Raw genomic sequence first — 24647 nt, forward strand, 5'->3', positions numbered from 1 at the left:
AGATATTTTGTCCCAGGTTGTTGCTTTGGGCTTACAGGGTGGTAGCTGTGATTTTGCTAGGTTGGTGCTGTGGAGTTGTTGGGGTAGCTGTGGTGTTGCTAAGAGAGGGGATAGAGAATGAGAAGTGATCATTAATTTAAAACTTATAATAATAAGATGAATTTAGTAAAGTTAAGTAAAGTGCACTTTTATTTTACTGACAATATTTAGATAAGCGGATAAACTGACCTTTCCCCCCCCCTCTCTCTCTTTGTCTTGCTCTCAGCCTCCTAAGGAAAGTCGCTTGTTTCCGGCCTTGGTGATCAGTCGGGTGGTCTTTGTACCTCTGCTGATGCTATGTAATGTCCAGGAGCGTCGTTTCCTGCCTGTTTTCTTTTCCCATGATGTTGTCTTCGTTATTATTATGATTTTGTTCTCCGTCACCAGCGGCTACTGCGTCTGCCTCTCCATGTCTTATGCACCACAGTGAGTACTTCAGAAATTTTCACATTATCAACAGTCCATGATAAAGTGGCCAGTAGTTTAAATTCCAGGTTATTTGGCACACCTAAATTGGGGAGAATTGACTAAATTGACTTCCATTGACCAAGACATGGTTGTCCCTTTATGGTGCTGAATGAGATGTTAGTCTAGAAAATCTATATATCTATAAGCCTAAAGGTAATGCACAAATCACACTGACTGAAGTGTAGCAATGGATATAAATTCACAGGTGCCAAACAAAAATTGATACATACAAAGTAATAATACATGCAAAAACAAACGTGAGCATCTGCAGAGGAGCATGCTTTTTATGCATTTCTGTTGGTCCAGTTATCATGAAATGTTGAGACATTGTAAAGAATGACCAGATTCACATTTTATAGAGCTGGTTTTGCTACATCTCTCCATTTTCCTGAATTTTGTTCTCCAGGCTGGTGGCTCCAAAAGACGGAGAGACTGCTGGAGCTCTGATGACGTTTTTCCTGGCTCTGGGTCTTTCTCTGGGAGCTGCCATCTCATTCCTGCTGCGTTTTCTTGTCTAGCCCAAGTTGTGCTCATCTAACGCTCACCCTCAAAAGCCCTCATGCTGTAACCTTCTTTCACTCCATCGGAAAGGTGAGACGCCCCCTCATCAGAACCATGCAAAGAAAAAGCCTTACTGGGCATTGCAGGAGCATCATCATCATTGCTGGAGTTGTTCAGAGGAATTGGCATGGTAGGAGAAAAAGGACTGAGCTGGAAGGCGACATGAAGATTCTGGTGGCCATATCTGCTGCAAAAAAAGCATAGTCAAAAAAGGGAGATGGTGAGGATGATTTCAGGTAGAATGAAAGGGATATACACCTCACCATCATTAACAAAAACATTTTCAACAATTTAAACTGTAACAGTATCTAACACTGCCACATCTGGCTACAGTCTTAGATATAAGTGTCAAATTAGAGTCATTGCTGGTTCTTTGGGTAGGTGCTGTAGAAGAATCACTTTAAGCTCTTAAAATAATCTTCTGTGGTGTATATAGAACCTGTCACTCAATGTAAAGGTTCTAAACAAAGGTTAGTGTGATTGTCTAAACTAGCAATTTGAAAAATATATTAAATAATTTCAGGGTTTTTTGTTTGTTTATTTTGTAGTTCTCTTAAGCTGAGTAACACCTCAAACAGACAAACCAGTACTATTGTCTTTAAAGGGATAGACACAGTGACCATGATTATGTCAAAAGAGATGGTACAGTTGTGGACAGAGGTTTCCATAAGCTCTTCATTAACATGAAAGTTATTACAATATTGAGTTTCCAATTTTTTCTTCGAACTGTTATTTTGCAGAAAACAGAAGGAAGACATGAGGTAGACCTTGTTCTGTGCTGTGTAACAGACCTAGGGCATGTTGCTCACATCACCATTTTTAAAGGAGAAATGCTGTGTGAAATAAACCTGGGGTGTAGTGAAACATAACAAGTAAGTACTTTTGTTAAATAGCCCAACTCCATTCACCCCCAGCCTTCCCAAATACAGTGCTTTTAGCCGATGCCCCCAAAAGGCTAACAATCTGATGGTGAACATAGGGTTTTGGTGAAAATGGCTTTTTTTTTTTTTTTTTTTTTTTAACACCATTAACAAGCTGAATTAAAGAATTCAAAGGGCCCTGACCTTAAAAACAAGGCACTTTGAAAGAGCACAGGTAGTTTGCTAAAAAAAAGAAAACTGTTTATATACGCAGTACCTTGGGCCATCTTGAAATTAAGTCACAGTAAGTTGACAAGTCACAAGAATACTGACGATCGTTTTGGTCAGCACACTTAACGTGACTTAATTTCAAGATGGTGGTGCCTGGAGAGCTACCTTAAAGTTCTCAGTGCCTTGTTTTAAAAGTCAGGGACCTCGGAATTCAACCAGCGAAGTGTGAAGCTACTTTAAGCTTGTTAATGGTGTAAAAATAGCCATTTCTCTGCATGGGCGACACTATGCCACGCATTGCTAGCAGTGTAAGCCTGTTGGGAACGTTCAACTAAAGGTTGGTCCAGAAAGTAAAAATCCAACCCAGGGTTTTGTACCAACTGCCTGGGCCTCAGCTCCAGCAGATCCACCCAGGCAGTTGGTACATAACCCTTGGTCAGATTTTTACTTTTTGGACCTGGGTTATCCACCTCTACATGCAACAAAAGTTTGTGCTCATTTATCACATTCCACTACTCCCCGAGTTCATTTCACACTGGATTTCTGCTTTAACAGTTGGTACAGGTGGTGTTCTGATGTACATAAAAGGACAAGTCTTCTGGAGGAAATATTTAAGTAAATGTGTGAAGATTGCTTACCTTGTGCACTCAGTTCCAAAAGATCATTAAATTTCATGTAAATAAAGTGTATGCAAACGACTACCACAGCTGTACCTGGTAAGAGGAAATAAAGAAAGGGATGAGCGTTTTCAAATAGCTCATTTGGAGCTTCCCTTTTAAAAACCAGACCAACTTCTCAGGAACATTTTCAAACTATATTTGAATAAAAGAAGTAACTGTCTGAATGTCAGGGCCGTGTCTGAACGACACACTGATTGCTCCAACCAGGGTGAAAAACTGGTTTGAGCTCTCATATTAAAAGGGAGCAACATTAGACACACATACAATCAGGTCAATAAGGACACACACACACACACTCAATAACCAAATATGTAGTTCTATAATTACAGACTGTAGTTGTGTTTGTGCTTCTCTGCATAATTAATTGTCCTCCTTTCACCCTGTTTTTCAATAGTTAGGCCCACAGGACCATCACAGACAACACACAGACACAGCAGTGCTGCTAGAGTTTTTAAACACTGTATTCACTCACTGTCCTCCACTCTATTAGACACTTAGTCTGTAATTATATAACTACAAAGTGGTAAGAAAAGTTGAAAAACTATAGAGTGCACATAAACAAGGAATTGGAGTTAAATCTTACGTTTTTTTTTTACCTGCTAACATAAGCAAGTTTAAACAAAATGGTACATATGGTTATGCACAAAATAAAATGTGTAAATTCATCTGTTAAATTGAATTATTTTAAGAATATTTAGCAGTGTATAGTAAGGTGTATCAGAATGGAATAAAAATCTATATTTCTTTTGATAAAACTAGATCTAGTTTGTTTTGCTTGTACACTGTAATTTATTGAATCATAAATTGGCTCAGTGCTGACCTCACAGACAACCTGCAAGGTCGGCACTGAGGAAGACAACAGGCCTGCCCTTTGGCCCACTCTGTATTTTGTAAGATAAGGCAGCTGGAGTGGATTTAAAGGGAGGACGGCAGATAAAAAAAAATAGCACTTTTCTTACATGTTTGTGTTCTGGTTCGGTTTTGCTGTTTGGAACTGCAGAGTGCTTTCACTCTGTTATACTGAGTTACTGATTAAATGAATTATAAGTAATCTGGCTAATATGCAAAATCATGCTAATAATAAGTAGTAGTTATAGTAGTTGTAGCAGTTATGTACCAAAATAAACAATTTTGACTGAAACCGAACCCATACTCACATTTGATTTGCGATGTTTATTCAACACTTTGACCAGCATTTAAAATGTTAAATAAATGCCAGTCCAAAGAAATACATTATTATTAAATTGAGAATTTAAAAAGTTATTTATTGTGCAGCTCTAAATTTCATAGCTAAACTCTACTAAGGCGTGTGTGTGTGTTTGTGTGTGTGTGTGTTTGTGTGTGTGTGTTTGTGTGTGGTGTGTAGAGACAGAGAAAGGGAGAGATTTTCAAACTGCTCAACGCATTTATATGGAAAAAAAAAACGTGATTTAAACGTCAGGAATTCACTTAACTAGCTGAGCTCCAGTTTTACATTTTGCACTGGGTTCTGTTTTTGTATTATTATTAGTATTTATTATTATTTATTATTAATAATAATAATAGCTTACCATGTTACCTATTTTTGGGAGATTCTTAATATTTGCGTTTTTTTTTTTGTTGTTGTTGTTGTTGTTTTTATATATATATATATATATATGTCTGTTCTGACAGTAATCAAAATTTGTTTTTCAAATTTCCTTTTTCTGTCTTAACTTTATTTACAGTACAGTAGTTAACATTTTAAGTTTTGCATTGATTTAAATGTAGACTTTAGTTTCAGATTTGCGTTTGTGAACTTTAGTTTTTGTTAATATTAATAAGGAGTTATGTTTGAATGATTGAACAGGACTGTTGACTTTAAACGAGGTAAAACATGTACATCAGAGTATATTAGACAAAAATACATGTATATTCTAAAACCCCTTTTGGCCAGGAAATGTGTAATTTCCAAGTAGTGAATTGTCATGGGATTGTTTTTGGTTTATTTCAAATAAAGTATTTGTGCAGCATCTAATCTCTTTAAAAAATTAAAAAAATAATAATTCATTAATAATGGTTAAAGTACAATTTCGCTGAATGTATTTTCGATAATTTAGCATGTCCAGATATTAATATTGCCCTCTCTGGATTAAAGATTAAATGAGTGAATTATACTAGGCAGATCTATTCTGTCTCAGGTAGATTAGTTATGGTAAATGAAACATGCAAATTTTCATTTTTGTTTGAAAGTTTGAAGTTGTAGCATGACATATGGATTAATTTGGCTTATGTGCCACTGCACGTCCTGCGATGTGACTATGCTAGTACTCTAGTAAATCTATTAATATGTATGGTTATATTTTTAATGGGTCTGTAGGGTTAAATTGATTTGTATTTAAGCATAATTTTAAGACAAGTTGTACAAAAAGTGGACTACTGTACTTTTACGGTATATTTACTCAAAACACACATGTACAATGAAACTGAAACACCTGGTTTTAGACCACAATAATTTATTGTCCCGATTGATAGTTCTGGTGGAAACAGGAAAGTTAAGGTGCGCATTGAATTCTGCCGTGACTTGGGCAGTTTTTCGGATACAATCCAGGTTAGCACCCAAACATCCCTTTCAGACAGGTAATCTTGTTAGATGTGGTTGGTCCTTCTTGGTGGTATGCTGACATTACTCTGGATACCGTGGCTCTTGATGCATCACAAAGACTTGCTGTCTTGATCACAGATGCGCCTGCAAGACGTGCACCAACAATTTGTCCTCTGGTATTTCGAGCAAAACTGTGCTCTTACCCTGCTAATTGAAATCTTCACACTCTGCTCTAACTGGTGCAGTTAATGAAGATTGGCCACCGGGCTGGTCCAATTTAGCCATGAATCCTCCCACACTAAAATGACCAGTGTTTTAGTTTCATTGTCCAACTCCTGTAAGTCAATCCAATAATTGGTAGCAGTGGAAGTCTAGTTAACATAATATGCAAATTATGTATTTTTGTAAATCATGAAATGTGTTAAATGTAGTTCTGAAATCTATGGAAGCCCGTTCCAGTACATTTGCTGTCATTATTTTGATATACTCTATCTTTTTAAGATGCTTAATTATTTTGAGATGCCAAGTCAGCAAATAAAATCTATAAATAACCAGATAGTGTGGGTGGTGAGAATGGGATTTTATACAATTCTATAGTTTAGTTTCCCCCTCTGGTGGAAACAGTAAGCAATGACACGCACAGACTTTAAAAGAAGTGCCGTAGTTTCTACAACAGTAAAGAATGTCCATGAGTGCCATTTAGTCCTTTTTTATTTTTTACTTGTACTGTACTGTTACAATAGGAGCATATTATGGCTTTGTACATGTGCTTTGTTTGGAACACTGTTTTGCGCAGTTGTAAATCACAATGTCATTTGCATTTGCAGTGTTGGAATAAACTCTTTTTTTTTTGTGTGTCCATAAAAAACTTTTTTTTAATAAACATAAAATAATAAGTGTCCAACTTTAAAACATGTTAAAGTCTGAAGGCCATTCTTTTCCAATTATACTTCCTATAAATTCCCAACTCCACTGATTTTTTTTTTTAACCCTAATTTGGAAGGCCAATTACCCATCCCACTTAATATGCCTCCCCCTATCACTAGTAAGACTACCCTCCTTCCTCCTCCAATACATGTAAGTCAGACTGTGCCTCATCGCTAGAGGGACTCTTTTAGTGTGTGTGTGTGTGTGTTTTTGTCTGTGTTTGTCTGTGTGTGTGTGTTTGTTTAAGCGGGGTGTTTGCACTGCATAACTAAACTCAATGCAGAGATGGGGCAGGTAAGTCTTCTTATCCAGCTGGGTTGAGATCACCAGTGTGGGATAAGAGGGGTAGGGGATCCAGCAGCCGTACATTTAAAAACAAATAAACGGTAAACTGATTTGTTAATAAACTTACCATGGGCGTTATTGTATAATAATAACTAAATGCAAATCCATGGTAAATGTGATGACTAAAACTGTATTATTAAAGTAATTTGTCAAAGACAGAAAAGGCTGTGTATTTAGGAGTGCAGGAAATAGAGAATCTTACTTGTTGAGAGATTCTGTCAATAAGCATATATATATATATATATATACGTATATATGTATATATATACACACACATACACACACACTCTCACACATATATATTTACGAAGTAAAAGAAAATCCTAAGCAAAAAAAACAAATATTTACTATCAAGCCACTATGAGCGCATGCAGGTTTGCCATCAAGCTGCCTGCGCTCTGAGGAAAATGGGGAGACAGTGGGAAAGATTAGAAATAAGGTTATATAAATATTTACTATCAAAATAAAAGGTTATTACCCAATATTGTGATAATCCTATGTTTTATAATAATAATAATAATAATAATATCTTTCTCACCCGCATATCGATGAACCCCGCCCTCCCGCTCTGGGATTGGCTGCTAGCGCACACTCTAAAAGAACCCACCAATCATAGTGAGGGTTGTGGACAGTCACCAGCTAATCAGCGCGCAGCAGGGCGTGGCCTCTGTCTGAATACGGGTGGAGCTAAAAGCGTTACGGCTGCGTCACCGACGTTACGTAAGCACGCAGCCCTCGCCTCCAGCTGCAGCAGGCTAATATAAATAATGATTTATTTATGTGCAGGAGAGAAACTGCGGCGGAGCTGGAGGACAGCAGCCCACCTGAGAGGAGCTTCAGAGCGGCCCTGAGGTGAGAGCGGCCGCCTGAGAGAGGAATATACACAGAATTAGACCCATTCATGTTCAGAGAAACAATAAAGCTAGATTAACCAGCAGCCTGGGAGCAGGGCTGTTATTAACTGATCACCTGTACTGCTGACACTCTGTTAACTACCCTAACTAACTCATTAACCAACTGTGGGCTTTAACTCTTTAATTATTGGATATTTTGGAAAATGTTTGGTGTCAAACAGGCCGGTATTGCTTTTTAGTTACTAAGAAGTAAATAATATCAGTGTGTCACTTTATTTACTATTAGAAATATAAATAATAAAAATATTAAATAATAAATGAGTTGTCAGTTTATAGGATTTCTCAGTAATGTGTTAACCCTGTTAACACTAAACCAATTTGCTGCTGACCAGGACAGGCTCTTTACAATAAGTTTACAGTAAATAAAGAGTTAATAGTATTAGTAATAGTAACGTTACCCAACCTTTATATTTACATTGTGGTGTCAATATCAGTGTATTTACATCAGTGCGATTAATCTGAAAATTTAATATTAATGTTTTTTTATGTAGATTAATTACATCACAGTTTGGCCACAACCTTCTCCCGTAATTCATTAATTCACATTGTCATTCACTCAGAGCCTGTGACATATTTGCGTTTTTTATCAGTGTGTAGGTACGTAAACACATCATACCCAAACTCACAAGGCTGCTGGTGCACTTCCCTTCCAAGTTGTTAAATGTGGAATATGGAGCTACACCAGTGTCATGATTTATGATTAATCATGATTAATCACCAAATTATTTTGTGATTAATCTGATTAAATATTTTAATCCATTGACACCACTAATTTATAAGCAAAATAGTTGTTTTTTTAGTACAAATATTAGAAAAACTAAACATTATAATTTATGTAAAAAGGAATGCAATGATTCCCAGGTCTTTTTTCTAACAGCTGTGTAAAGTTCCTTACAGAACCCTGTCCATCACTTTAACTCATGAACGTCCTATAGTGACACACACTGAACATCCTGAGAGCATCTCTACAGAACAGTGTGTGTGAATCTGTGTTCATTTAAACCTTACAGAATGTAGGAGTTCTTGAGGGTTAGTGCTGGAGATAATTTGGATATGATTTGTAGAACAAAATCTTAAAATATAAGTTATGAAATTGTTGTCATTTATGTTACATCAGTATTTTAACCATAAAATATTACAATAAATATCTGCCCACAGTAAGAAACAAACATGAATGAGCTGCTCACTGAATTTATCTAGATTTAATTTTGAATTTGGTATCATTATTCAGAAATAGATCTGGGCTCTTATGGGATAAATCTTTTTTTTTTAGTAAAAACTCCTGTTACCAACATCTATCTTGATTTAAAAATATATATATATTATTACCTAATTACAAGCAGAACTTATAATTCCAAATAATTAGCTTTACTTCTGAGCAGTGAAATTTTAAGATTGTTGCAGATATCTATTATTACATTTTCAGTAGTAAAAATTTTAATTGAAAATGTTTTATTGATCGACAGCCCTAAAAATGATATCATGAATTCTTATTAGTAATTAGTTCTAATTTCTATTTGTAATACAGTAATTATAGATTTTTGTTAAGGGAGGTTTTACAGGTTAATGTCTCATTCATTATAAGAGAGAGTGAAACCAATGGTTAAACATATAATATATTTAAATTTACTGTAAGAATGGAAGGCAATGTATAAAGATTTTATACCAAGTCATTTTGGGATGGATGTATTTTATGTCTGCTCATTGTGACATTTTGTTTCAATATTAAGAAAATCTGTCTGGTTGAGTGGAAATACAGAAGAAAATGACTTACATTTTTACATAAATTCCCTGCAGTGCGAGTCCTAATCTTATTAATTATTAGGCATTTTCAGATACTGGAATTAAAAAAATATAAAAATGTTTAAATTAAACATAAAACATTAAACCCACTGTTTTTAAACAGTGTCAACATACATCCTCATTTTCATTACAATAGGCTCTTCTCACTAGGAAAACATAATATGCAAGTTTGAGCTTAGCAAAAATGATTGCTTATAGGTTATGTTCACATATTGTACGATAATTATTGTGGGAGGCCTGTTTGACACAAAAGAAAAATGAACACTGTCCTTTTTTTCCTTTTAACATCTCCAAGAGGTGTAATTCCAATTTAATTTATTTCACTGCATACAGCCCTCAGAACACAGAGTGCAATATTTATATCATGATGTTGAATTATTGCCTTCTGAGGAAAACTGGAACAAATTATTTTTTGTTATCACACATCCCTAGAACCACTGCTGCTAAGTCTTTATGCTTCACAGCCTGAGTGACCCTGTCTCAGCTTTATTCATGTCCTGTTTCTCTGCAGGATCATCTGGAGAAGAAGCTCCAGAAAGCAGACAGGAAGACCGGAAGATCCAACGAGTCGGGAGGAGCATGCAGGACCAGGATAAAAATGCAATTCCAAAGCAGGTTACAAACAATGCCTATACCAATGTGTCTCTCTCTCTCTCTCTCTCTGTCTCCCTCTATCTCCCCCTCACACACACACACACACACACTTTTATTTTATTTTATTTTTAATTTAATTATTGTTAATTTATTGTAGTCTAGTTTTAATTGACCAAAAAAAGTTATAGTCTAAACCAATTACATTTCTAAAACAAAATTGTTTAATCTATAATGTGTATTTTTATGGTTTAACTTTTTAATTGTTATTTTTTGCAAATACCTGCTATCTCTGTTCATGTACTTACACAGCTTTTACAATCTTTAAAACCCAAGCAATTGCTATATTAACAGCTAAATGGGAGAATGTTTTCTTTAGGGCTTTATGCCAGAAATGGTGAGGGTTTGTGAAAAGACTTCCGAAATGGAACGTACCATCCATCTACCCCAACTATCAGACCTCACTTCGACTCCCATAAATTGAAGTGGTCTTGCCGTAAGCAAGCTGGCCAATGTTTAATCAGGCTCACTCACATGATAACACCTCACAACTTATCACCTGAGAGAATACTTCACAAGCAATTGAGTCACTGATTTAGATACTGTGTCAGTGTGTATTTTAGACCTTATAACTGGACAGACACAGAGATAACGCTGTGTATCTACTTCTTGTGTCAAGAATCAAAACATTGCAACATGACGTGTTTGATTTCATTGCCTTAAGTGACATCAGACGTCCTGTGATGTGACTACTGCGCATGTGCACATCACAATGACTATGTTTAAATGATAAATCATGCACCCCTAATGTACAGTGTAAGACACAATCCCATTTCACCTTTTGGACCTGTTAGAGTGTCCTGATTCTTGTTAGGCTGGAGGGGTAGGTAGGGGAAATGTACCTAGTGTACCAAACCAAGATTTTTCAGGGGCACACTCAAAACAGGGAGCTTTTATATTACCATATAAAATATAATTTTATAATTTATAATATATAATTTAAAAGTTTACGTTTATTAAAACGTTGATGTTTTAACACATTTCAAACAATTTTTATCAGTCCAGGACAAAATAAAAAAACATTAGCTGATACTGAGAAAACCTGTATGTGATGGTGATGTGATTATTTAAGAAAAGGTATCGAAAAGGCCACATTGATTGACATTATTCTCACAAATTTACCTCATAACCAGAGGGAACTGCTTTAGCTGAACAGCTGTTCATTTCCTTTGGAAAATTCTAGTTTTATATGATACATATTTGGTGGTTGATTTCCCTGACACTTTCCAGTAATGTATGTTGCACCCACCAACTAGTGCTCTTCAGGAAGTGTCCTCTGCTGTGTTTCTACAGGATTTCTGATAAAAAAGAACAGCAGACACAAGATGCCAACAGAGCAATTCCGGGCAAAGAGAAGAGAAGAGCAGTGAATTCAGGTACTTATTTTAATTATTTTAATTATTATATTTTATTATTAGATTACAAAACCTATAAGCTAAATCAACGTAGAAGCTATTATACCCAAAGTCTTAACATGCTGACTTGTGATTTATTGTGATATCGATATATTAACTCATCCCATCATTTCAGTTATATTGTAACATATTGACCTGTGCCGTCAAATATGGTTATTTTTATTGAATTATAGAAGCTCTAAACTCCCTGAAAATCTCCCCCTAATCTGTCTGACTAAAGTTATTCCTTTATTCCTCCACACGGTGGAGCCAAAGTTATTGCTTCATTCCTCCACATGGTGGAGCTATAGTTATTGCTTCATTCCTCCACATGGTGGAGTTTTGAAGTTAATGTATAACAGAGGTGCTTGAGTATAATACTCGGAATCTGTCAGTTTTTACTAAATTTATACAGTGTAACAAAAACACAAACCTTGCTGCAAATTCTGGCTCGAACCACTCTTAGACATTTCACAGTACAATGAAATAAAATAATCTTCTATTTGAGTTTTGTTTGGGTTGTCATGTATTCGGTTCGGTGAGACTTTGCTTGGTGAGTCTAATATCTATTTTTTGTCTTTCACACTTTTTCAGGTCCTGAAACACCAGCCAGCGTTCTCAAAAACTAAGGTTCTACAAAGGGATTTTTAAATGGGATGTGGGTGTGAAGAACTTTTTACCCTGGTAAAGAACCTTTATTTCAAGTCAAGAGAAAATTAAAGAATGTGACTTACAGTGTTCTTAAAGTTACTGTGTAGCTTATCTTTATTGTTTCTTATCTTCAAGTGCCTAACAACTTTCAGGACCTGATGGAGCAAATCAAGATCTAATCATATGGAACATCATGCTTATGCACTTTCTGAAACCCTGCTGATTAAGTGTCCTAAAAGAAACAAAGTAAAGAAAAACGTTTTTGCAAAACTGTCTCTGTCTCTCTATCTTTACACTACTAGTTGGAAGTCCCTGCACTTCCTGCTTGTTCGGTCCCTCGGCCAAGTTGGCGGCCGGCCGGCCGAAGTGCCGATTTTTGAGTCTTTCACTCAGAAACCTCTCCAATTCATTTTCTATGGGGAGCTCCTGAATTTCGGTTCGACTCCGCCCCCTCCTATACAAAACCGAGAGAGAGAGGGCGAGAGACTATTCCTTTGTATTGAGGGGGCGATTTCATTAAAATGGAGGTCTATGGCGAAATTCGTAAAACAAATTTTTTGTCTGCTCATCTGCATATCAATTGAACCGGTCGACCAATCAGACGCTGCCAAAGCCACGGAGGCTATAAAAGACGCTCGATATCAATAGCATTATCCATCATGGTGAATTGACGAAAAAACTTATTATATAAGTTTTGAACCTGCCACGGAGTAGAATCCTATCGCTTCCGTATAAGTACTGAAGAAAATTGTGCAAAAAAAAAGAAATAATAATTAAAAAAAAAAGAAAAAACAAACATTAAAAAAAAAAAACAATTACGTACTTTTTATGTTCATACATAAGAATTTTTTTTATCACTTGTTTTGTGTGAGAAGAGAAAGAAAGTGCCCACACTCTGAGACTGGACCAAAAACACAGAGCCCTTCCAGAGCGCAATGTCTTTGTGGCCGTGCTGAGGCCGTGCCACTCTGAGTGCTCTCTGTCCCAGAGACCGGCGTAGGACAGAGCGCTCAGAGAGCGACAAGTCGGGGACCAGCGCAAGCTTATCTGCATAGAACAAAACACTCACAGCAGTCAGCACCCGCTCAGAGTGTTCCCTGCGGGAAACCGAGTACTTTCTGCTGGTGTTCTTTGCAGGCCAGGCTTGGTCCAAAGACTAAGCAGGGGTAAAGTTTGGTATTCCGTGTGGAATAATGCAATCCAAACACATACCCAGACCCTCGTTATTCTCCATTATACATAAACACGCTAGTTTTCTTGATAATGGTGGACTATTTCCCCTCCACACACCTTGAGCTCCACCTACTCTGCTATGACTGAGAAATCTAGGGCATGATCAGGGTCAATCAATTCTAATCCACACTTACATGCAATGTGTCATAATTGTTTAACATTTCATACATTGGGTATTTAAAATCCCATTGATGAAAATCCCATCCTTCAGGACCCATGGATGAAAATCATCCTTTTGGCTTTAATGTTTTACCGAAGTATGTTTGTGAAACAAAAAATGCATTATTTTAAATCAGCTCATTTTCTAAAGCAGAGTTTGCTTAAATTCTTCACATGTAGATTTTATGATCTGTGTGTGTAGATTCCGGCGGAAAGAAGGCTTTCTCTATTAACAAATTAATTCACTTTTGTTTTATCATGTTTAACTGTCTTCCAGTTTAAATACCCTGAAATTTAAATATGTCAGATTATATTATTTGTTTATTTAGTACTGTTGTTTATAAATGCTTATAGTGTAGGAATGGGATTTTAAACACCCAATGTATTAAATGTTAAACAATTACGACACATTGTATGTAAGTGTGGATTAGAATTGATTGACCCTGATCATGCCCTAGATTTCTCAGTCATAGCAGAGTAGGTGGAGTCAGTCATTGAGTTGTAGGTGGAGCTCCAGGTGTGTGGAGGGGAAATATTCCACCATTATCAAGAAAACTAGCGTGTTTATGTATAATGGAGAATAACGAGGGTCTGGGTATGTGTTTGGATTGCATTATTCCACACGGAATACCAAACTTTACCCCTGCTTAGTCTTTGGACCAAGCCTGGCCTGCAAAGAACACCAGCAGAAAGTACTCGGTTTCCCGCAGGGAACACTCTGAGCGGGTGCTGACTGCTGTGAGTGTTTTGTTCTATGCAGATAAGCTTGCGCTGGTCCCCGACTTGTCGCTCTCTGAGCGCTCTGTCCTACGCCGGTCTCTGGGACAGAGAGCACTCAGAGTGGCACGGCCTCAGCACGGCCACAAAGACATTGCGCTCTGGAAGGGCTCGGTGTTTTTGGTCCAGTCTCAGAGTGTGGGCACTTTCTTTCTCTTCTCACACAAAACAAGTGATAAAAAAAATTCTTATGTATGAACATAAAAAGTACGTAAATGTTTTTTTTTTTTAATGTTTGTTTTTTCTTTTTTTTTAAATTATTATTTCTTTTTTTTGCACAATTTTCTTCAGTACTTATACGGAAGCGATAGGATTCTACTCCGTGGCAGGTTCAAAACTTATATAATAAGTTTTTTCGTCAATTCACCATGATGGATAATGCTATTGATATCGAGCGTCTTTTATAGCCTCCGTGGCTTTGGCAGCGTCTGATTGGTCGACCGGTTCAATTGATATGCAGATGAGCAGACAAAAAATTTGTTTTACGAATTTCGCCATAGACCTCCATTTTAATGAAATCGCCCCCTCAATACAAAGGAATAGTCTCTCGCCCTCTCTCTCTCGGTTTTGTATAGGAGGGGGCGGAGTCGAACCGAAATTCAGGAGCTCCCCATAGAAAATGAATTGGAGAGGTTTCTGAGTGAAAGACTCAAAAATCGGCACTTCGGCCGGCCGGCCGCCAACTTGGCCGAGGGACCGAACAAGCAGGAAGTGCAGGGACTTCCAACTAGTAGTGTAAAGATAGAGAGACAGAGACAGTTTTGCAAAAACGTTTTTCTTTACTTTGTTTCTTTTAGGACACTTAATCAGCAGGGTTTCAGAAAGTGCATAAGCATGATGTTCCATATGATTAGATCTTGATTTGCTCCATCAGGTCCTGAAAGTTGTTAGGCACTTGAAGATAAGAAACAATAAAGATAAGCTACACAGTAACTTTAAGAACACTGTAAGTCACATTCTTTAATTTTCTCTTGACTTGAAATAAAGGTTCTTTACCAGGGTAAAAAGTTCTTCACACCCACATCCCATTTAAAAATCCCTTTGTAGAACCTTAGTTTTTGAGAACGCTGGCTGGTGTTTCAGGACCTGAAAAAGTGTGAAAGACAAAAAATAGATATTAGACTCACCAAGCAAAGTCTCACCGAACCGAATACATGACAACCCAAACAAAACTCAAATAGAAGATTATTTTATTTCATTGTACTGTGAAATGTCTAAGAGTGGTTCGAGCCAGAATTTGCAGCAAGGTTTGTGTTTTTGTTACACTGTATAAATTTAGTAAAAACTGACAGATTCCGAGTATTATACTCAAGCACCTCTGTTATACATTAACTTCAAAACTCCACCATGTGGAGGAATGAAGCAATAACTATAGCTCCACCATGTGGAGGAATGAAGCAATAACTTTGGCTCCACCGTGTGGAGGAATAAAGGAATAACTTTAGTCAGACAGATTAGGGGGAGATTTTCAGGGAGTTTAGAGCTTCTATAATTCAATAAAAATAACCATATTTGACGGCACAGGTCAATATGTTACAATATAACTGAAATGATGGGATGAGTTAATATATCGATATCACAATAAATCACAAGTCAGCATGTTAAGACTTTGGGTATAATAGCTTCTACGTTGATTTAGCTTATAGGTTTTGTAATCTAATAATAAAATATAATAATTAAAATAATTAAAATAAGTACCTGAATTCACTGCTCTTCTCTTCTCTTTGCCCGGAATTGCTCTGTTGGCATCTTGTGTCTGCTGTTCTTTTTTATCAGAAATCCTGTAGAAACACAGCAGAGGACACTTCCTGAAGAGCACTAGTTGGTGGGTGCAACATACATTACTGGAAAGTGTCAGGGAAATCAACCACCAAATATGTATCATATAAAACTAGAATTTTCCAAAGGAAATGAACAGCTGTTCAGCTAAAGCAGTTCCCTCTGGTTGATATGGTGCTGCTAGGTTGTTGCCAGCTGATGCTATGGTGCTGATATGGTGTTTAAAATGCTTTCTATGGTATAGCTGACTGGTTGCTAGCTGGATGCTAAGATTTTAGGAAGGTTGCTATGGTGTTGCAAGTTGGTTTCTTTGGTGTTACTGGGAGCTTTCTAAGGTGTTGGATGTCTGGTCAAAACGCGGTATACAAGCCTGGATTGACAATTTCTCAAACTTTAATAATACTGTCAATAATACTAAAAATAAAGATGTGATACCACATGGACTTGGAGTGTAGTGAAACAAGATAAGTAAGAACTTTAGTTGAACAGCCCACCTCTGCTTCCCCGAATACAGACCTTTAGCTGATGCTCCCAACAGGCTTACAATGATAGAGATACAGTGCCGCTCACGCTATTTTTTTCATGGCTATTTTTACACTCTTAACAAGATCAAATGAGCCTTATTTTAAATGTCAGAATCCTCAGAATTCTACCAATGAAGTGTGAAGCTATACTGAGTTTGTTAATGGTGTAAAAACAGCCTGTTGGGAGCATCAGCTAAAAGCGCAGTTTTTGAGAATGCTAAGGGTGAATAGAGGTGGGCTATTAGACAATGTTTCACTACAACCCAAGTTCACACTGGAGTGCTCCTTTAAAGAGCAACCCTGACACACAGCAGATTCAAGCACTTCAGGTGAACACAGCAGGCTTCCCTATTGGCCAGACTGGGAAGTCCATGCCTAGTCCACGATCCTCAGTCGTGACACAGTGTATTTTGGTAAACAAACACATTCCAGAGGAAATAATAAAAATTCTACTGTTAATAATAGTAATAATATCGTAACATTCCGTTCTAAAGCAGAGAAGTGCTGAAAAGTGCTTACAAGCACCGTGCAGGCTTAGCTATGACAGGGAATGACATGTTATTCAGCTTTCTCCTCTTCCTCATCCTCCTCCTTCATCCATGGACTCGCTGTTGTCTTGCTCTTCCTCCTCTTCACTTCACATCTCTTCTACATCCTGCCCATCTTCCTCACTGCATTCATCCTCAATTTCTTGTCTCCTCTTCATCCTCCAGTCCCTCATCTCCCTCGTTACCAGCACCTGTGGAAGAGACAAGGACACGCAGTGCCAATGATGAGAAACTCCAGTCTCGTAGATCACAGACTTTCTAGGTGCCAAGTTAATCTACAGTTACAGTAGCTACAGGAATCTCCAGCATAATCTGTTGTTCCCATGCTGCTGCGTGACACACAAGTCAGGAACAACACTGCTTCTTTTTCTTCTTCTATTGTTTAATGGTTGACAACAGCCTGCCTCAACGTCCTGTAACTAGTCTGAAAGTCCGAACCACCTTAGGTTGTTTTACACCTGAAATAGATACACTGTATCTGTTGGATCTATTTGTGTACAGTAGTTTTGGTTTCACACTGCAGTTTATATAAAGAACTTTGCTCATTTGATGACAGAATGTAAAACAGCCTTATAGAGAATAGGGAAGTCCTAAATTCTTGGTGGTCACATGATCCATGGGGAGCTCCAATTGTCCAATTGGAAGTTTTTTAGTGGGTAATTTAACTGACAGAGCTGCATTTTTTGGTCATTATATTAAAAGAATGCCATTTTTGTATGTATTTTCTTGTTGAAATGTGTATTTTAATTTACTATATTTATATATAGCACACCTACCTGTGTATGTAATTCCACTAATTTTACTGCTCTCTTTGAGATGTTTTAAAAATTGTATAGTAGTGAAAGGCTTGCTACCTGATAGAGGGTAAAGTTTCTCCTCATATTCCTTTCATTTCTGTTTATAAATTAGCGTTAATCTACTGTTACAGTAAATTAATGAATTCCCAGTCTAAGCATTTGTGATTATATTGCTGCAGTGCCGGTCCTCTGAGCTACACCTCGAATCTGTTCATCAATCCCACATTTTAAATCCACACTTTATTTTACTGAGAGAAATTACCAGAGACCGTATCAAGCTTTACAGCTGTGCTGCATACTCTCCACAACAATAATTCACAGCTGTTATTCTCAGTAATACTGCCAATAATGTGATGATTATTCACAGTGTTTTTATGTTTAACAACAACTTACTGTACGGACATTGCTCTTTTTTACATTAACTGCACTACAGAGGCTCCACTAATAATACACACAGCTCATATAATAATAATAATAATAATAATAATAATAATAATAATAATAATAATAATAATAATAATAATAATAATAATAATCATAATAATTTGTATAATATATTGTATACATAAACACTGCTTCACAGAGTGATTAGAAAGATGGTAAACCATGTAATCACAAACAAGCAAGGCTAATTAAATTTTAATTATTAAAATAAAAACATATATTAAACTGCAATTTAAAACTTCAAAGGGGGGAAATAAAATAAACAATGTAAAATACTAAAATGCAAGTGAAAAAGAAACCTTTTTTTTGTTTTTAATAAAATACACCATACAAAAACTGTAAAAACCTGTAAAAAAAATTTTAATTTGTAATTTGTCTTCAGTTGACTTTATAAATTGTGTACTTTTTGGATGGATTTTTTAAATCTTTTTTGTTTTTTAAGTAGTTACAGAGTCTGTGTTGCTGTGTCTTTTTCTAGTTACTATGATGAAAGTGTGAACTAATCTGTTCCAGCCCTGCTTTATCTCAGGCTTTGTATTTTGTTTTGTTTTGTTTTTTGTTTTGTTTTTTGCATCAGCACAACAATTAACAAATTAATTAACAAATTAATTGTTGAAAAAAGTTACTTTATTTTAGTAATTCAGTTCAAAAGGTGAATGTCATATATTATATAGATTCATCACACACAGGGTGATATATTTAAAATTGTTTATTTCTTTTGAAATCGTTTGTTGATGATTATGTCTTAGAGCCAATGAAAACCTAAAGATCAATGTCTCAGAAAAGCACAAAATTATATAAGACCAAGTGGCAAAATACTTTTGGCAGTGTGGGCAGAGTACCAAGTGGTACGTTTAGAACATAACTTTTCTATACAAATAGTAAAATGGTTTCCCTTGCAGTTTTTACACTGTATTTTGTACCATTACTGGCCATTGAGTGGACCTGAAGGGCTTAAATAACAAAAATGAAGGGAAAATAGAGAAAATAGACTTTCTAAAACTTTTGACCGGTTGTGTGTGTGTGTGTGTGTGTGTGTGGTGTATATATATATATATATATATATATATATATATATATATATATATAGGCGCTGTGCTCATGCACCTGTAGGATCTGTGTAATCCCGTCTGTAATGACGTTATTTGCACTTTCTCTCTTGGGAGCCAAAATCACACCATCTTAAATATAAATGTTAAAGGTTTTAGTTTATGAACTGTCAGCTATAGTAATAAAAAGGGTAATCAAATAACGATAACCAGTACCTACATGGCTTTATCTAGACGCATAATAAATAGCTAGAAGAAAGGGCTGTGTAATAAGGAGTGCAGGAAATTCCTTGTGGAAAAGTTCTCACTTACAGACTTTAAAGTTACATTTGTCTGTGGCTCCTGTAGATACCACTCACCCTCACCAGTACCGTAACCACACACCCTCACCAGTACCGTAACCACACACACACACACACACACACACACACACACACACACACACACACACACACACACACAGACACGCACACACACACAGACACGCACACACACACACACACACACACACACACACACACACACACAGAGTATTAGACCAATCACAGTATATTTTTGTGTTTGGAATATATTTTTATAAAGTACCAGAAATTATTGCTAAAAACTATATTGTTATCGTTTTAAGGCTAAATGTAGGTTACATTTTAAGCAGTTTTACTCTTTTAAAAGACATTTTTTTAATTTATTTTTATTTACCTGCTGCAGTCCACACTGTGTGTATGGAGTCAGGTATTGTTGAAGTATTTATCATTGAAGGATTACTGGCTAAAACACTGTTCAGGGTTATTTATGTGAACAAACAGACAAAAACACAATAGATCATATATCTTATATTAATGAGACCGTGTCCAGGTCATTTTTTTTATTGTAGTCAACAATATAAGTATTGTGACAGAAAAATTGTAACATGGTTATCAGCTGTGCCTCTGTAGACTAACATTCGAGTAATGTTATGTCTGTATGTCTAATGGGTGTGTCACAGTAGCAATTTATTGCATTAAAATTAATGAAAGCATAGCAGAGGCATATTTTACCAAACTATGATTATTAGCTGTGTTTCTATAAATTACAGGAGCAAATTATTGGGAACAGATATTAACTATATGCATGTTTAAAATGTCTAAAGGGTAAAAAAAAAATGCCCAAACATTACATTTTAGGAAGTATTACGTATTACAGAGCCTCTAAACATTGATATACCTTAACAGTGCTCTATTTTGTCTATAAGCACTAGATAGTTTGATATTGTGTGTTTGCCTCTTGACCATATTATATTATACATATTACACCTGAAATAAATGGCGTGCGTGTTAAATCTCAGTATGAGTTCTGTTTGTTGATTTTCAATCAACTGCTGAATAAACTTTTCGCATTGACAGATAACAGTTTCCGTTTGCTACGCTAAAAATGCTAAAAGCCCTAACGTAGGCAATGTCATTGGGCACCTCTGGTCCTACATGCTTGCGCTCTGTGAAATGTATTTTGCTCCAGGGAACGCAAAACTTTGGCGAGGGAAAGCAATTTTTATTTGTCATTTTCCTTTTTTTAAGCCATGACTCTTTAGGGGATCAGTAACTGGGTCTTTATAACTAACAACAGCGCTGTAAATGTTTACGGTTTTAAAATACAATACAATACACCATACAAACACATACAAACACCAACAGCGGCTCAGTCCATAAAACTGCACCACCAGCAGCAGCTGCAGCTCCACAACACACCCACTCCAGCTCTGCAGCAGCTAACAGAGCTCAAACAGTGTGTAAAACTTACATATTAAACTTTTTAAATATTACCTGCTGCTTCGTCCCGCGGCGCTACTGCTAATGTTGTTCTCTTTCTCTCACTAACGAGCTTCACCTGTGCTCTTCTCTCCACACTGCTTAAAGCTACAGACTGCACACTGTCCACCTCCTACATTTACTATACAGGACCATCAGAAATACAATTCCCTTCCGCACATACAGATCACAGCTTCACACGTCACAGGAAATTCAACTGATTAAACTCAAAAATATCAGCTGGATAAATCTAAAGATCTAAAGCTGATATTTCTTAAAAAGAACTCAAACACTAAAATGCATCCAGTAATTAGAAAAAAAATATTTGTAGTGAAAGTAATGCTGTTGTTTTTGTTTTTAATAAAGCGCCTAGATCGAAATATCCTCTCATGATGAGAGTAGGAGAGAAACCTGTTTTCAAGCATTTAATAAAAGAGCCCCATTAAACATTACATCCCAAAAAAAGCATGATTATACTAAAGTTCAATGTTTATAATGAAGTTGATAATGGTAAGGCTAATACAGAATGTCCTGTTTGTAGCCTGATACAAATACATGTTATAGCTGTTTAAAGGAGGAAAAATTAGAATTGAACTGTTGTATCAGAGAAAAAAATACATATTAGAGATGATTTCAATAAAAAGGATAAAAATCAATTGAACTACACAGAGCAGACAAAAATGGTGGAGTTAACAAAAGACACTAAACTTATTTTATTTAATATGCTGATGATACATTATGCGTCTCTGTTACCCTACGCACATAAATTACAAGTCGGTTGTGCTCCCCAATGTCAAACCCGCTCATATGCCCTTGTTTTACAGCCGTTATTCGCAGTAATACTGCGAATAATGTGATGATTATTCAAAGTGTTTTCATATTTAACAATAACAACTTTCTGCTGTTTTACTGTATTTTTACAGCATGTAAAGTGAGTACGGACATTGCTTTCACATAAACTGCACTACAGAGGATCCACTAATAATACACACAGCTCATATAACAATAATAATAATAATAATAATAATAATAATAATAATAACAATAATAATAATAATAATAATAATAATAATAATAATAATAATTTGTATACCATATTTTATACATAAACACTGCTTACCATTACAACAAGTAGGGTGAAATTAATTAAAATGATTCAAATAAGAATATACATTGAACTGTAATATAAGGGAAAATAAAAATAAAATAAGGTAAAATAGTAAAATGCAAGTGTTTTTAAATCAAATAAAATAACAAATCATAAAAAATAGAGTGTGTAATATGTCTTCAGTTGGCTTTATAAATTGTGTACTGGGCTTGATTTTTCAAATCTTTTGTACTTTTAAAAGTTACAGAGTCTGTGTTTCTGTATATTTTCTATTTACTACACAATCTGTTTCAGCACTGCTTTTTCTACAGGTTTTTGTATTTTTTTGCATCAGCTCAATTTATTTCCATTGCTCCTTACCTGCCGTAAGTTGTTAACAAATTAATTGTTGAAAAATTGTTAAAAAATTACCCCTATTTCTTTTTACAATATACTAGTGCATCTCCAAAAAATATAATTGAAAATTACTTTATTTTAGTAATTCATTTCAAAAGGTGAAATTCATATTTTATATAGATTTATTACAAAAACAGTGATATATTTAAAATTGTTTATTTCTTTTGTTGATGATTATGGCTTACAGCCGATCAGTGACTCAGTAAATTAGAAAATTATATAAGAGCAATTGGTATTAAAATAGATCACTCTCTGTGTAATAAATCTATATACACATTTTTAATTAAAATAAGGTTTTGTTTAATGATATTCTATTATTTTGGATGCACTGGTACTTTTACAACATACTTTTTCTTTACAAATAGTAAAATGGTTTCCCTTAATGGCCCTTGCAGTTTTTACACTGTATTTTGCCCTGAGTGTTCTTATGACGTCACAGAGCGCAGCCTCTATAAAAGGCATCACGCAGCACGGAGCGTTCCATACGTTACACGCTCTACAGACTCGTTCGCGTAAACACGCTCGATGGAGGACACGCTCATAATAGATTTTGAGTCCCAGGCGCAGGCGATGGAGCCTTTGGTCGCTCACCTCAAGAGTCTGCACTGGGAGCAGATGAGGCTGGTGAAGAGTTTGCGGGAAACGCGCGAAGCTGCAGACAAGACGCGCGAATTCGTGCACATGGTGTCCATGGAGATACTTGCGAAAGAGCACGAGCTTAGGGAAGTGGTCGCGAGTCACGATCAGAGTCTCAAGGATTCTCAGGGCAAGCAGCAACCGCAGAGCTGGATAAACATGCTCATGTGCAAGATACAGGAGAAGCGACAACTGCTCAGGAAATTTGAGGAAAATCTCGCGACGGACATGGTGATCATCAGACAGCTCGAGATGAAGCACACGCAGTGCCTCCAGAGCATCCTGATGGGCGAGATGAGGCTGCAGCGTCTGTCTAAACAACGTTGTGTTATGGAGAGGGAGTATAGGCAACTTGTGGAGAAGGCGATGAGAATAGAGAATGAGCTAGAGGAGGAGAGGAGTAAGAGCAAAATGTTGGAAGAAGAGAATGACGAGGTGAAACGGCAACTTGTGAAGAAGACTTGGCAACTTAAGGAAAAGGATAGGCAACTTGAGGAAAAGGATAGACAACTTGAGGAAAACGATAGGCAACTTGAGGAAAAGGATAGGCAACTTGAGGAAAAGGATAGACAACTTGAGGAAAAGGATGGGCAACTTGAGGAAAGGGATAGGCAACTTGTGGAGAATAAGAGGCAATTTAGGGAGACAATAGTGAGAATAGGGGACAAGCTGGACGAGGAGAAGATTAAGGTCAAGAGGCTGGAAAAGGAGAAGGATAGGCGACTTAGTTTATTAAAAGTGGGTGGGGTTCTGCTTAGTGCTGCTACCGTTGCTGCTGCGGCTCTGTTGGCAGGTGTGATATAATGCTTGTCCTCAGTGACAAGCACCACCAGCCCCAACATATTGTTGCTGGCCAATGAAAAACATGTATCTCCAAAACCTGCAACATTACAGGATAGAGATAAAACCTTCTCACATTTAATGGAAGTAGCTATCAAGGTAGAAAAAAAGTTTCTAAAAACACTTTTAATGTTGAAGCTTAGGCCTCTGAGCTCCAGTACTATAATCGGATACATTTCAAAACAAATGGGGGGTGGGGGTGGTACACAACCAGAGCATACACAACCAGAGTCTGGAGGATCACCCTTGATATACATACATATACATACATATACATATATATATGTATATGTATGTATATGTATGTATAAACAAAAAGTACCCTGATGTGATAATTAGGGGTGGGTGATATGGCAGGGTGGGGGGATGTTTGTTCATTGTATATTGTACATCACGAAAAGTCAATAAATAAAAGTAGGTGTTATTATTGTACACAATATAATAAGGCACACCCCTAATAATAATAAAAATAAAAAATAGTATTTTTAG

The 24647-nt window shown here is 36.3% G+C and overlaps 1 protein-coding gene and 2 long non-coding RNA genes across 4 annotated transcripts in view; 2 read left to right on the plus strand and 1 right to left on the minus strand.

Moving 5' to 3' along the window:
- The window catches only part of LOC103041365 (equilibrative nucleoside transporter 2), a 28500-nt gene extending 23656 nt beyond the window's left edge, over positions 1-4844 (plus strand). For both annotated transcript variants that reach the window (XM_022681914.2, XM_022681916.2), the window contains exons 12-13: positions 266-465; positions 914-4844. In XM_022681914.2, the coding sequence (XP_022537635.2) occupies positions 266-465; positions 914-1025 (312 nt within the window). In that variant the 3' untranslated portion in view covers positions 1026-4844. The remainder of the gene's footprint in view (positions 1-265; positions 466-913) is intronic.
- Positions 4845-7399: 2555 nt separating this feature from the next.
- LOC111195222 (uncharacterized) lies at positions 7400-12357 on the plus strand. The gene is made up of 5 exons (XR_002651534.2): positions 7400-7526; positions 9903-10006; positions 11336-11418; positions 12031-12120; positions 12223-12357. It is a non-coding gene; the product is annotated as an uncharacterized LOC111195222 (long non-coding RNA).
- Positions 12358-15015: 2658 nt separating this feature from the next.
- On the minus strand, positions 15016-21407 carry LOC111195223 (uncharacterized). Its single transcript, XR_002651535.2, has 5 exons — positions 21194-21407; positions 17079-17298; positions 15955-16037; positions 15253-15342; positions 15016-15150 (listed from the first exon to the last, which is right to left on the minus strand). It is a non-coding gene; the product is annotated as an uncharacterized LOC111195223 (long non-coding RNA).
- Between the last annotated feature and the right edge of the window lie 3240 nt (positions 21408-24647).

This window comes from Astyanax mexicanus, chromosome 25, assembly GCF_023375975.1.
Source record: "Astyanax mexicanus isolate ESR-SI-001 chromosome 25, AstMex3_surface, whole genome shotgun sequence".
Taxonomy (NCBI): Eukaryota; Metazoa; Chordata; class Actinopteri; order Characiformes; family Acestrorhamphidae; genus Astyanax; species Astyanax mexicanus.